General features: G+C 42.1%; 1 protein-coding gene across 3 annotated transcripts in view; it reads left to right on the top strand.

The window, feature by feature from the left end:
* Positions 1–12,599: 12,599 nt before the first annotated feature.
* The window catches only part of PBX1 (PBX homeobox 1), a 254,184-nt gene continuing 252,816 nt past the window's right edge, over positions 12,600–13,967 (top strand). The window contains exon 1 of one of the 3 annotated variants that reach the window (XM_059728315.1): positions 12,600–13,468. In XM_059728315.1, the coding sequence (XP_059584298.1) occupies positions 13,278–13,468 (191 nt within the window). In that variant the 5' untranslated portion in view covers positions 12,600–13,277. The remainder of the gene's footprint in view (positions 13,469–13,967) is intronic. The other 2 variants (XM_014596002.3, XM_059728316.1) reach the window with 2 other exon arrangements.

Below are 13,967 nucleotides of genomic sequence, written 5' to 3'. Positions count from 1 at the left end.
ACAGCTAACATAGTGTAAAGCCCAAGTGTAGAGGGCTGTTTTGGACAAAGAACATCTTCTGCTCTGTGTTGGTACAACATCTAGCCTAATGGGGCCCTGGTCTGTGAGCAGGACTCATAGGGGCTGTTAAAAAATAATAAGTGACAATGAGTTGTTGTTTCACTTCAGTGTAACTGGTCAAGATGAACGTTATTAATTCATGACTGATTTTTCAACCACAAATTTTTTGATGTGCAATCAAACCTTTTGCTGAACAATTCCTTTACCAACCTCCCCTCTCCCTCTCCTCCCCCCTCCCCCCCCCCCCGGTTCTTTGATGAAAATCTAAATTTTTTTTCCTGGGAAAAAGAAGTTTCCCAACCAGCCCTAGATGATGCTGGTTCATTAGGAGAGCTCTGTTTCCCAGCACCTTACTCCATCTGTTGCACTAGAATATCTTCCAGCGGAGCTGGTGCTTTTAGATGAGAATAGCACAACAGGCTCAAAGGAACACAGTGTTGCTCCCATTGCAGCTGCCACTCAGAGAGGAGAAACAGGATACAAAGCAGTTCATGGAAAATGCAGTTTATTTTACTAAATCTTTAATAGACTTTAAAAAAGGTATAAACAGCAATTGTGAACTTCTTTCCAAGGGCATTGAAGAACAGCAGCCTGTTACTTCTAGTTCTTCGCTGAAAAGCAGTATCTACTTCTTCCAGGTCTCTCTCTGTTAATGGGGAAGGCTGCTGCTTATATAACCTCACTGTCTTCCTACCCAGTATTCCTTGGCAGCTTCTTATTCACGGGCATTGCTCCGAACCATAACTCCCAATGCAGTTAGAACAAAGATAATCCTGGATCAAAGGTCTATCTTTAATGCCCAGGAGTGCCCAATATAGGGCATTTGGGATTCTTTCTTTACTCTGGCCCAGAATAGCCTGAGACTTTTAATTAATGGAGCATGCTGTTCATAGTGGCAGAAGTAGAGGGGTGGGATTGAGAATGTATACTAGATGCACTAATGATTAGTGAATAGGGCCCTGAGCCTGCAACACTGAATGCAGTGGGACTTTTTCCATCAACATCTGTAGATGTAGCATCAGGTGCAAAGTGGGCTTTCTTTGGCAGGATAGTTCTTTTGGACCAGAATCCCACTGAAGTCTTTTGATAGGTGGAGTGATGAGAATGGTTTCACCTCACTGCAATGAGGAAAGTACTTACTGCTTTTCTTATCCTTCTTTGTTTTGGTGTCTGCCAGATTAATAAAAATACATTTTGTCCTGCTGTTTGCATTATCTGGTCCAGGTTAGAAGAGCAAAGCATCTCAGCTATTAAATGAACCTCACAGCTTGATGGGATGACTAAGGTTGTCAAAAATGTGCTCTAATGCAATGAGGAGCAATGACTTTGAGACACAAACCATGGTTTAAAGTTCTCTACTCTGTGTTAATTAGGCTGACAGACTAGATGACTGTAACAGGAGTAAGGGGCAGCTGTCATGTCCCCTCGTAGCCAAGTGCCTCCTATCCCACTCTGGCTCTTTGGGGTACTCTCCAGTTTAACCATGCTTGCCACACCTTGATATAACTAAGAATCCTTAGGTAGGCTGCCCCAAAGTAAACCTCATTCCTTCCGCTATCTATTATCTCATGTGCCAGATTGGAAACCTGTTTCACTCCTTTGACTTTTAAATGTGGGTTCCCCCCTGGCCTTATCCAGGCCTTAAGGCACAAGCAGCATTAGGGGTAATAACCATGGTCTCCAACATCCCCTGTAGCCATGCCTATGCCTCACAGGTGGTACTTCATCACTTTGGAGGGGCCCCTTGGCCCTACTGCAACACTTGGCCCCCTCAGGCCTCAAACCTTTGTTGGGGCTTCAGTCTTCTTGGCTTTGGCCCCTTTTCTCTGGCTGTGGCCCCTTATTCTAGGTCCACTGCTTTGGATCTTGGCTTCTGGGCCCCCAGCATGCTGGATCCTTGACCTGGCCCAGGCTGTTCTCATACCTCTCAGTCTCCTTATGGTCCCTGACCCCTACAGGGCTCTATGCAAGGTGCCTCTCTGTGTCCCTGTGGCCTCCACACCACCCCTATAGCCACCATCCGGTTTTTGGTTTGAACTGAAATGCAACACAAATGCAAGTGACTACTTTCAACAAAAAATCTTCCCCACTCTGGATTTATGCCATCTTGCAAGCCCTACCCCACTTTGGGCTCTCACTTCCCAGCTTTCATGGGTGGCTTGAGAGCTTGCTAGGCTGTCTCCTTCAGCCCCTCTCTTCCAAGAGGCCTGCTCTCTGCAACAGGCAGGGCTAGACTGCTTGCTTGTTTCTGGTGCTGGACATATATGCACTGGAGCACTGCCCCTTCCAGTCAGATGACTCCCGGGTCAGGCACATGGGTTTACCCTTGTGCCTAAATGGTCAGCCTGCCCCTCTCTGCTGCCACTTGACCCAGCTGCTTGCAGCCTTTACTCTCTGGCTGCCTGGGAATCTGTCCCACATCATGAGCTTATTGCAGTGGCGCACTTTCTTCTTAAAGTAACATGAGCTACTAGCTGCCTGTAACAATGACCATAATGGTTCCTTCTGGCTTTAACATCTACGAACTTTGCTCATCCCAGAAAAAGAACTAGCAATTCAAGACCAGTAAAGAAGAAAGCAGGGCCAAGGACTATCAAAATACCCTCATCCCAGCTGATAGACTACTGTGAGATGTGCAAAGATTCTAGACAATCTGATTGACTATTTGATCAAGAAATAGTAATACTTCTTTGACAGTCTTAGATTAATAAAGATTTTTTTGCAAACATCTAGTTGGTTTAATAAAAGATATCACCTCTGCCACGAGTTCTCATTCCTTTCGGTTAATTTTTTTTTTTTGTCCTGGGCGTTTGAAATATGTGCTGGTGCTTCACAGGATTACCCACTATATGAACATCAGCAGGATAAACCTTGAGTGTGTGCTTTTAGATCAAGGACGCCAAGACCTCCAGAAAGAAAGTCTCATTACCATTCTGAGAACTTGTGGAGGGTATTGAAGGGGCATTGCCAATTGCATCAGATGTGAATCTGTGCTTTTGTTTTAGGGAACAGTAAGACCATACACATACCAATTAGCAGAATGGAACTGCGTAAAGAACAAGGAGGACCGGACTGATAATAAGCAAAGTACTTAAATATAGGAAATTGGGGAAGAAGCCAAATGAAAATGAAACACAAGGCTATGGTCCAAATTCCAGGGTTATATGGAAAGAGTGGGACCAATGGTAACAGGAACACTTGGTCACAACCCTGGATAGGAAACTCAGGAATAAGCATATAGTGAACTGCATATGAATCATTAAACCAGTGCTCCCAGCCTGCATACAAACCAACAGACCAAATGGAGAGACCATGGCCTCTATAGAATACAGTGACCCCTTAAACTCATTGGAAGTTTTTTGTCTTTTGATTATGTTGCCTTGTGAAATGCAAGGGAGGATGGAAATGTATCATAGCAATTAGTGATGATCTAGAGGTAGATATATGATTATGGGGCAGATCACTAATTTTCCTGCCTACCCTCCAGGGCACTGGCTCTGTTCCTTTCTGCTATTTCTTTGGAACTGGGGCTGTTACTGGAGCCTGTCTCAACTTCTCTTTCATTAATGCAGGCTTTGCAGCACATGTCTGAACCTATTCCTCTCATCTTTCTCCCCCTTCTGTTTTCACCAGCTGCTGGAAGTGCTAGAGAGAAAGAGAAAGGGAGGGAGAATATCCCTGCCCTACAGGTGAACTTGATGAACATAATTTGCAGATTGGTAATTTAAAAAAATCAAATAAACCAAATCTCTGTCTGAACGAGACAATGAAGCAAGAAGTCATTCAAAATATGCATTGCTAATATAGTGCAATGGGTGTATTTCCTTGAATAGCAGTTTATGAGTTACCCTACAGTAATCATCTGCTATTCAGAAGCATATACATCTGAAAAAGAGGGCTGGAGCTGGGGGGGAATCTTGTTTGAAATATATAGTATTTGAGCAGGGACAACATTATTAAAATATACAGAGAAAAATAAGCATATTATATAAAAAGGAAATTCATTTATAATATACTGGACCATTCAGTCCAGTAAGTACACAGGATTTTAAAAATGTATTTATATATAGCATATTACCTGTGTGTTTTTTAAGCTGCTAAGACATTGTTTGATACATCAGGTTTTTACTCCTGGGCCTGACAATGGCCTGTATAATGGCCTGTAGCTTGGGCTAGCTGATTTCCATTTCCAAGCCTCAGTTTCTGTATGTGTAAAATGGGGACACTGATACCCAGTTTCTTTGTGAAGTGCTTGGAGATCTACTGATTGCAAGCACTATAGAAGAACTTGATATTATTAATCATAGTAGGAGCTCTTGGTATTAATTAAATGAAGTTTCCTGTGGACATTCCGGAATGTAAGCCAATCCTTATCCTTGTATTGTGACTTTTTCCTTTGAAAACTGCTGTAAAGATACCTGGGTGAAAAGGTATCTATGAGGGCCAAGTGTATTACTGTGCTGGATGATTTGAAAAAAGCAAAGCAGGTTGAAAGGTGAAGTTTATGTCCTGAAAAACTGCAGGGTTTTTATTTCTTTTTTTGACTCATTGCATCCAGAATGGATCAATTTCCCATTTTCCTCATGAAATGCTCTCTGATGTTTTAGTCAGTATTTGTAGTGATATTTAGCTGAGTAATTTTGAGCTATTACTGATATTTTAAGAGGTTTTTGTCACAAAAAATGGAATATCTTGATCTTGTGTATAATATTTTGTTAAAAAATATCCTATTTTGAATAAAGCCAGTTGATCAAGAAACTTTTTTGTACAAAATTTGCAGCCAGCTCTAAGAAATAGCTTGTGATCACATTAAGGACTATTGCAAGAAACATGCAGGCAGTTTAAACTGAGTAAAGATTGAGATGAAGTTAAACACTGCAAATACATTTATTTCCTTCATGTAAATATTTTCAATTGTGTTTAGTAAACTCACTTTTATGACAGATTATGAGAAAACCAGTTTTTATTTTCTGTTAACTGAAAAAATATATTTTACTTTCAAACCAATAATGCATGCACATACATTCTGGACACAAAGGGATACTAAAAAAACTTAATGGGAAAGAAAGTTCATCCATTATTCAACAGAAGTAATTTTTGACCCGTATTAAACCTGCATGAGGCAGGTCACATGAGTAAACCTGGTTGAAGACCTGTAATATGCAAACTGATTTTATTTAAATAACAGTATTTTATAGAAAACAAACATTTACATTATTAAAGCAGTGTGGCCCAACAGACCAAACACTGGAACATGAACTAGAAGATGTGGGTTTTATTCGTGGCTCTGCCACTGGCCTGCTGCATCAACTTGGAGAATTCATTACCTCTCTCTGCTTCAGTTTTCTTGTCTGCAAAATAGGAAGAATGATACTGACATCCTTTGAAAAGAGCTTGGAGATCTGCTAATGGAAAATACTACAAAAGAGCAAGATCCTGTCATTAAAAGTCTAACAACCAAATCCTTCAATAGAGCAAGATCCTGTCATTAAAAGTCTAACAACCAAATCCTTCAATGACTTGCACGTACACTCAGCTCTACACAATGAGTAAAATCCTAGCTTCTTTAAAGTCAATGATGCAAGGTCATCAATTGTCAGCAAGATCTGATCCTCATTAGGCATGAATTGTCATAGCTCCATTTTCTTCCCTCTCTGCCTGGTTTTCCATTTTTCCACAAGAAAAAGGAATTAAAAAAAAAAAGGAATAAAGGGGTGAAAAAAAGAACTGGTTTTCAATGGAACCCCCACCAGTACAATCACAAGAACATTAAATGAAAGACTGTTTTTAACCCTCCCCCACATTTGGCATTTTTCACTCTGTTTCATTTATTGCCAATAGGGCTCTGACCGTACAGAGCTAACAAGGCAGTGAGACCAGGATGGAAAAACAGGATGTTATTCTGCAGAACAATTTGACAAAAAAATTACTTTTAAATTTTTCCATGGAAATTTCAGTTTAAAACCAAAATATCTCAATTGTAAAATGCCACCTTGGCACTTCATGGGAGCTGTTGTGCAAGTGCTTCAAGCTCATATGCTGATCATAGTACATTATTGTCTTCCCTTTTGGTGAGGCAAGTGGTCCATCAGGAGCAGTTGCTGTACAGTGTGGGAGATGAAGTCCAGCTTGGAAGCTGGACCCAGAGAAAAAACATAGACACATGAAGCACCCAAACTACAGTTTTGATGGGGCACTGTGACATCACTTCGCAATTGAAACATTTCTGTTCTCAGGCATTTGGTTTATAGATAACAAAAATCAGTTTACTATAGAAAATACGTGGGGTTTTTGCAAGATATGTTAAATCAAAAACTCCTTTCTGTTGCAAAACAGTTTAGCAAGTTTTTGACCAGCTATATGAACTCAGGACCTGTGTCATGATGATGAACATAGAGGAGATGGGTAAGAGCAGCACAACCCTGTGACAAGATACAATATCTGTGTTCTTTCAGAGGGGTAGATTTCAGGGTGCTCCTTCAACCTTAATTTTGTTTTGTATTTCCTGACCTTTATGGGCTTAATTTTTCAATAATAATGCTGAATTAACAATGGTTAGATTCGTATTTAATAAATAATGTGAATTACACTGCAGTGATGCCAAGACTCTAACAAGGGGCTCATACAACCATTTTCTCAGTAATCTGTGATAAACGAAAGATAGGGTTACATGTACTTGCAGGGTCAGGAATGAGGGACTTGGAATCTCTCCATCTAATTTACCATTGAAACAAAACCACTTTATAAAAACGAAAGGGGGAGGAAACAACACAGCTTGGCTTATGCACTTATACTATGTGTAATGGAAATGTTTATTCTTTATTTCAGGAAGATTTACTGGGTGTACAGATAATAGAGCACAGTGTTTGGCTTGTGTAATGGGGAAGAAACAGTAATGATTTTTTTAAGGAAGTCCAAGAGTATCCTGGCCACCAAAATATTTTGCAGTCTAACACATTACAAAGGCAAAAATAAATATACAAACACAATGTGTATCTCAAGAATAACTGTGTAAATCCTGCAGTTCTGTCTTCTCTCAGAAGAACTGTTTAATAGAATCCAAAATATAGCAGAAAAAGAGAGGTCACCTTAACTCTCCCTTCATTTGAATGGTCGAATTTCACCACATGACTCCTAAACCCCCTAAGAAACATCTTCAGCAGACCCCATGGGAATTTGTTCATGCAAAGTCTGATTCAAAGTCCACTGAAACCTGTAATAAGACTGCCGCTGACTTCAGAGGGCTTTAGAACTAGGTTCATAGAGCCACTCATCATTCAGGATTGCAAAATATTTTACAAAACAAGACCCCCTATTAATATTTCCAACTTCACAGAGTCAGAAATTATGAGTCCGATCAGCCCAAAATCCTGAGTTTGGCTTAAAAACTCATGATGCTGTTTGTTTTGTTTTTAAAATACTCTTTGGGACCTTTTTAATTTGCCCTCTAGTTTTTAAGCCTTTGGCTTGCTTGTTTTCAAGCTTTCCTCCATCACCAGGAGGGTTGGAAACTTAGATGAAACCTAACATAGAGCTGAGCTTGTTAAATATTCACCTGACTCCAGGACCTAGCAAAAAACAGAAAAATGTCATGAGACTAATGGTAAGATCATAAGAGCTACCAATCCTGCACATAGATGTGAATAGACCCATTAATAGCAGTGGAACTACTAACCTGAGTGAAGTATGAACCTAAGTGCGAGACTGGGCTTTAGGAGTGCTCTTCAAACACTCCCGAGTGCATTGCTTCCTGCTGAGTAGTTCCATTAACATGGGCCACAGTCCTACTTGAGTTCTTGGTATGATCATGAGTTTTTATTGCACAAAGGACGTAATTTCAAATTCTCAAGTTTACAAACAAACATGCTATCCATGTGCTATTTATGGTTGACTTGCCAAGGTGTCCCATGGTGCAAGATAGTATTTATTTAATACTACCCATCAACATGTAATACGGTCAACATGCAACATGGCAATACTACACACGTTTCAGGGCTGAAAGTGAAAAAGAATAGCTAACTGAAACTGCAGGGAAAATTGAGAGCCATCAAATAAGTCACCTGAATAAAATCAAGCATGTTTACTGGGTTTTGGGCCCAAGAGTGCTCTTTGGCTAGCATGTCTTACATTTTTCTTTTAAGTTGTTTTTCTGGTTAGAAATACCAGATTTTTCAGGTTCTGCCTATGTGGAATAGTTTTAAAAAAGGGATTGTATCTCAGGCAAAAATCCAATGTTAAAAATTTTCAGCAAATTGAAGTTAAAAAAAATCTTTTATACTAAATGAAATGTTTTATTTTGAAAGAAGTGAAGCAGTCCATTTCAATTGTTTGTGACCTAGTTACTTTTTGTTTTTTATTCGTGTTTAATGTTTTTCTTAATAAAATTAATGGCAATTTCAAATAAATTTGATTCCAATTGAAAAAGTACAATGTTGTGTCTGAAACATGTTGAAGCAAAATATTTTGATTTGTTTTGGTTGTTGTTATCATTATTATTATTTTAAAACTAATGGCTTACCAACTTCATTATTTGCCTTCTGAACTAACTGGGAATTGAGAGGTAGAATTTGATGGTGTGTTTTGCAGGAAGTCAAATTAGGTGAGCACAGCTGGCTCTTTTTGCCTGATGATCCAAAAATCTATGAAGTGAGCAGTTCGGTGAAAATGAGGCAAATTCACAAAACAGTTCTCTTCGATCTGCATTTTTCTGTTTAAAAATGTACGCAAAAAAAAATCACTTGGTTATCTTTGCCATCTCACTGGGCCTTCACATACAGTCCATCTTTTCCAAGGACTGCTTTGCTGCACCACACTCATCTGTTCACTTTTCCCACTCAGCTTCAGTCAGTGTTGCAGAGACTGATGCAGGATACCTTCCCATCTCTATGTTTCCTGTATTCCCTAGCAACCCCCTCAGGGTTTAAGGAAATGCAGAAGAGGTTCCCTCTCATCACTGCAGTGGTCATCCAGGAAAATATCAACATGGCCCTAATCTCTGAGACAGCAGCTACTCTGGTTTTCTGTTACCACTGTACACCCTTCTATAGACCCTAGGGCAAAATGTACATGCGAGTCCCTACAGAACAGTGTATGTGGTGGGAAATGCAAATGGTCATCATGAACAGACACAGATCCCACACCCAGCAAGGACATGGAAGTTTAAGTAAGAAAACTACCCCCTCCCCCGCCCCACTCCCAGCATGTCTTTAATCCTACTGTGTTCAACCTTGTGCTCTTTGTAGATCAGTGAGATCTCATCAGAAAAATATCTGACTTGGATAACTAATTTCTTCTGAAAGAAACAACCTGTAAGCCCTGAACAAAAGGGCCACACCAGCAGCTGGAGAGAAGAGCTCAGAACAGTCACCAACAAGACAGCCGTGAAGGAAAAATAGCAACCGTGAACCCTCAGCCCAGGTGCCAGTAGCTAGCTGTCACACGAGCACCCTCACTAACTGTTCCTCTGCCCCAGCACTCACCCAGTTACTGCCAGGATCACCCAGCTACCCCAGCTCTATAACAGGCATCCTCAATCCCTGACCCAGGCACTCCTTATGCACTTACTCCACATAGGTACCTCAGTAGCCTCATTTCTGCCCACACCAGGCATCCTACATATCTAGTTGATTCAGGCAACCTATCCCCCCACCCACAGGTCAGCTTTCTTAGATGCCCCCTCCAACTTCTCCCACTCCCCACAGAGAGAGCTCCTACCACCTTCTTCTCAGGCAGTGATTTTTTACAAACATGATTCACAAGATAAACCCAGAGATTTCAAATAGAAATTCATAGTCATGGACTTTCAAAGTTATTTGCAAGAGAAAAACTGCTCTTTTTGTAGGCAAAAAAGAGTGAAAATTAAGAGCTGGCATTTTTTCAAGGGGTACTTTGAATCTATCCAGAGGTGCCTTGCACCTACCAAGGGTGTATCAAGCCTAGAAAGGTTGAAAAACACTATTCTAGGGGCAGGGTATGGGAAAAACTTCCATTTCCACTATTGGGGCATACAGTATTGGGGGACATTTATGCGTCTGTACCCCACTCCTACCACCACTCCTGAAGATAGGGGATCCAGCCATTCTGTCTTAAAGGCAAACATTGCTCCCAGCAGCTGTGCTTTATGGGTTACTTGTACTTAAAGCTGTTACAACATTTTCAGACAAAACATGATTTTCAAGTTGGCAGTGACCCTTGAATAATAACTTTACTTCATCCAACAAAGAAAGTTTAAAGGGATCAATTTCCTGAACCAGTTGGGGCTCTGCTTTGTAAACTCCTTGGGCCAGACACTATGTGCATTTCCTTACGTTATGTTGGCCACATACCAGTTGTACTCCATAAATAATTTAATTAACAACTGCAACCCCATGGAATCCTTTCTGCTTGGGAGAAGAGAGAAAAGCCCTCATTTATGTTAACTCTATCCATAGCCTCTCATAAAGCAAAACAGTTATCCAGATCCAATAACTCACACAGTATTTGGTGTATATTTTTAAAGCTTCTAAAGCCGCATGATCAGGTGACAACCTCTACTTTTGTTAAAAGCAAACAAAAAAAACCTAACAGTTTCTTAGCTTTCGGTGCTGTGGAGGAGAGCTTGAAAATATCTGAATATATTATAACATAGAGGAACAGACTCTATGACAGATGAAGCACTTAAAGGCTAGGGACAGAAATTACACGTAAACTGGTATAAATGATCAGAAACCAGTTCAAATTTGTAACACAACAGAACTTCAGTTCACATAAACTGCTTTCAAATTGGCCAAAACTGGTTTAACATAAACCTGGATGGATGTAGTATCAGGTTTAACAGATTTAGGTTAAGTCATTTATTGAACTTCTGTCCACAATCCCCTCCAGATTCAAGCTAAACTCCCAGCTTCCTGGGATGCTTAGGATGTCCCCTGCAAGCCCCCCTCACAGGGTGAGCGGTTTAGCTTTGGCCCAAGCTGTTTGCTTCAGCTGAGCAGGGAGCCATGCTCTAGTGCCCCCCAGCTTCTGGCCTGGGCCACTGCAGGCATGTGGCTGCATTTCTGTAACTTAAATTGAATGTCTGTTCACTTACTTATCAGTTCAATTTACACAGTTTAGACTAACCTGCAAAGATTGAATTGATTTAGCCGTGGGATTTTTGACTGTCTGCACTTAGCCATACTGATTTAAAGGGTGTGTGAGACAGGGAATTACTGCTGATAAATATGCATCAGCTGATCCACTGTAACCGTTTGATGTGTCACCTCTAATCCCACAACTAAATAGGCCATTTTACACCAGAATGAACCAAGTAAATTACCATAGTTTAGCTTCCACTTTTTGTGGATTAGAGCAGACATGCCAAATAGTTACAACAGATCAGTTTCAAGTGTATTGTTTTCCTCCCCCTCTTCTTTCAAGTGATAGGTTTCTTTTTCCTACCTGCGCTTTTAAAACTTTAAGCTCAACACGCAGGGCGTGTCTACATGAGACGCATACTGTGCAGTAGCCGAATAACACTGCGCAGTAGCGTGCTGGACAAAAACTGTGTTAATAAGCTACTGCACAGTGTTAATAGACTGCTGTGCAGTAAGCGTCACAAAAAAGCGTGCGCCAGTGCTACTGTGCAGTAGGCTACTGTGCATTTAGTATTTCATTAAGCAAGTACTTAACTAAATGCTCAGTAGCTGTGCATTAATGAACGTGTAGATGCACTCACAGAGTCCAAAATATGACTGCTTTATCTTTGCCAAACATGATTGTGTGGCTTGAAAAACTATGAGATTAAAAACAATCTCCTAATTTCTTGGGGCCCTTGGAGCTGCTGAGTAGAGCAAACAAGGCCCTCTTGCCAAGGAAATGCCAGCAGCTCCGGCTACCAAGCGGCTTTGGGAAGGGGCTTTCAAAACACTGGTAGTGCAAGAGCAATGTTGTAGCTGGGATGGTCCTGAAATCATGTGAGGGGCAAGGATTTCTGAGGATGACAATATCCTTTATTGTACCAACTGAGTTAGACACGCTTTCAAATCCAAACCATTCTTCCTCAGGTCTGATCAGGTGGAGCCAGGCGTCCCTGCCTCCCTCAAAGCAATGAAGACGGGCCTTTGAGCGGAAAGCTTGCAGAAAAGGATATTTTGTTGCGATTTCTCAGTTGGTTTAATACAAGGTATCATTTCAGACCCAGAGTTGTAGATTGGTGTACTCCCTCAGAGCAGCGTTTGACATCCAGCTGAAGAAACGCCCTGGAGTGGCCTTGCCACAGCCAGGATCAGCACCTCCGCCCCCCAGTCCTGCAGCACCGCATGGCAGGAGCGGCCCTTTTTTCCCCATTTGATTTGCGAGAGGCTCTTGCACCTTTAAGGACCGGAGACTTGGGCTGGAGGCACAGCCTCCTCCCAGCCCACCTCTGGACGCGGTGATTGACGGGAAGCGGGCGGGGGGTGCGTGTCTGTGTATGAGGAAGGGGTGGGAGGAGCTGGCCCCTTCCCAGGTGACCAATCCGGGCCGAGGGGCGGGGCGCCTGCCCCCCGCCCCCCCCTCCCTGGCTGTGGCTTTCTGTGTCAGTTTCAGGAGTCCTGAGCTAAACAAAAGCAGGAGGCAGAGGGGGCTGCTGGAGTTTGCAGAGGCAGAGGGAAGGGAGCTGCCTTGCCTGCTGCTGGCTTTGCTGCTTCTGCGGAGAGGAGAGATCTGGCTTTGGCAAGGGGGTGGGAGGGGGGAGAAAACCCCCCCACCAAACCCCAACCCAATCAAACCCACCCCCTCCAACCCACCCCCTTTGCAACCACTCTGGCTCCAGGGGGGTGGGGGAAAGTTTGCTCTGCGACCCTTCTTCCTCCCTCTCTCCTTCAGATTCCTGCCTATTTGCAAAAGGATTAAGCTACAGATTTAAACGCTGATAGCCTGTTTCTGCAATCGCAGAAGGACCCCGGGACTGAAACAAAACAAAACAAAACAAAAAAGCTGCTAAAAATCCAGCTCTGATTTTTCAGCAAGTGGAAGAAGGTTGATTTTTTTTCTTGCTTTTGAAGTCACCACCTCCCCCCTCCCTCCCAAGAAGCAAAGGGATCTTTTTGTTCCCCCCCCCCCGTTTTGTCTTTTTTTCTTCTTCTTCTTCCTCCCGAGAAGGATTTGGAGCCGGCGTGAAGGATAAAAAAAAAAAAAGCCTTGGTTCTTCCTGGGAGCTGCGCCGAAGGAGCAAGAAGGGAGAAGGAAGGAACAAGGGACTGGTCTCAGCTTTGGAAATGGATGATCAGCCCAGGTTGATGCATTCCCATGCTGGGGTGGGAATGGCTGGACACCCCGGCCTGTCCCAACATATGCAGGATGGAGCAGGAGGGACAGAGGGGGAGGGGGGCAGAAAACAAGACATTGGAGACATTTTACAGCAAATCATGACCATCACAGACCAGAGTTTGGATGAGGCGCAGGCCAGGTGAGATGGGGGAATCTTCTCTTCCTTCTTGCAGGGTTTTGTTTTTCTTCTCTAACAGAAAGATAAACAATAAGATCCTGATCACCATTGTGCTTTCTCTGCTCTGAATAACAACTAGGTTGGTGAAGGAAAGGGGCCACATCTGCTGGAGGAAAGGTTTTCCCAAGTCTAATTTTGTGGGGACATAATATAGTTATATACACGTGTATAGATGTAAATATATATTTCTATAAATATTGAAACTGCCATCTGCTTTGGAGTCAGCCTCATCACCCCTGTGGCTTACCAAGTCAGGCAGGACAGAATGGCTAAGTTTTGAGCATCTTCTTCCTCTGTGGTATCCCAAGAGAAGAAGGTTGCATACAACCCTTTATTGCTAAATTATTTGATTTCATTTGTCCTTGTGGTACCCTTTTTGCCTGTATCTCCTGTTGATCAGGGTTATTTTATTTTTCCATTTGGTTCCTTGTGTTTGGGTGAAGAATGAGGCACTTTTCTT

Source organism: Alligator mississippiensis, chromosome 5 (assembly GCF_030867095.1).
Source record: "Alligator mississippiensis isolate rAllMis1 chromosome 5, rAllMis1, whole genome shotgun sequence".
NCBI lineage: Eukaryota > Metazoa > Chordata > Crocodylia > Alligatoridae > Alligator > Alligator mississippiensis.
The sequence above is the reverse complement of the archived record's forward strand: the minus strand, read 5'-3'. Positions and strand labels throughout refer to the sequence as shown.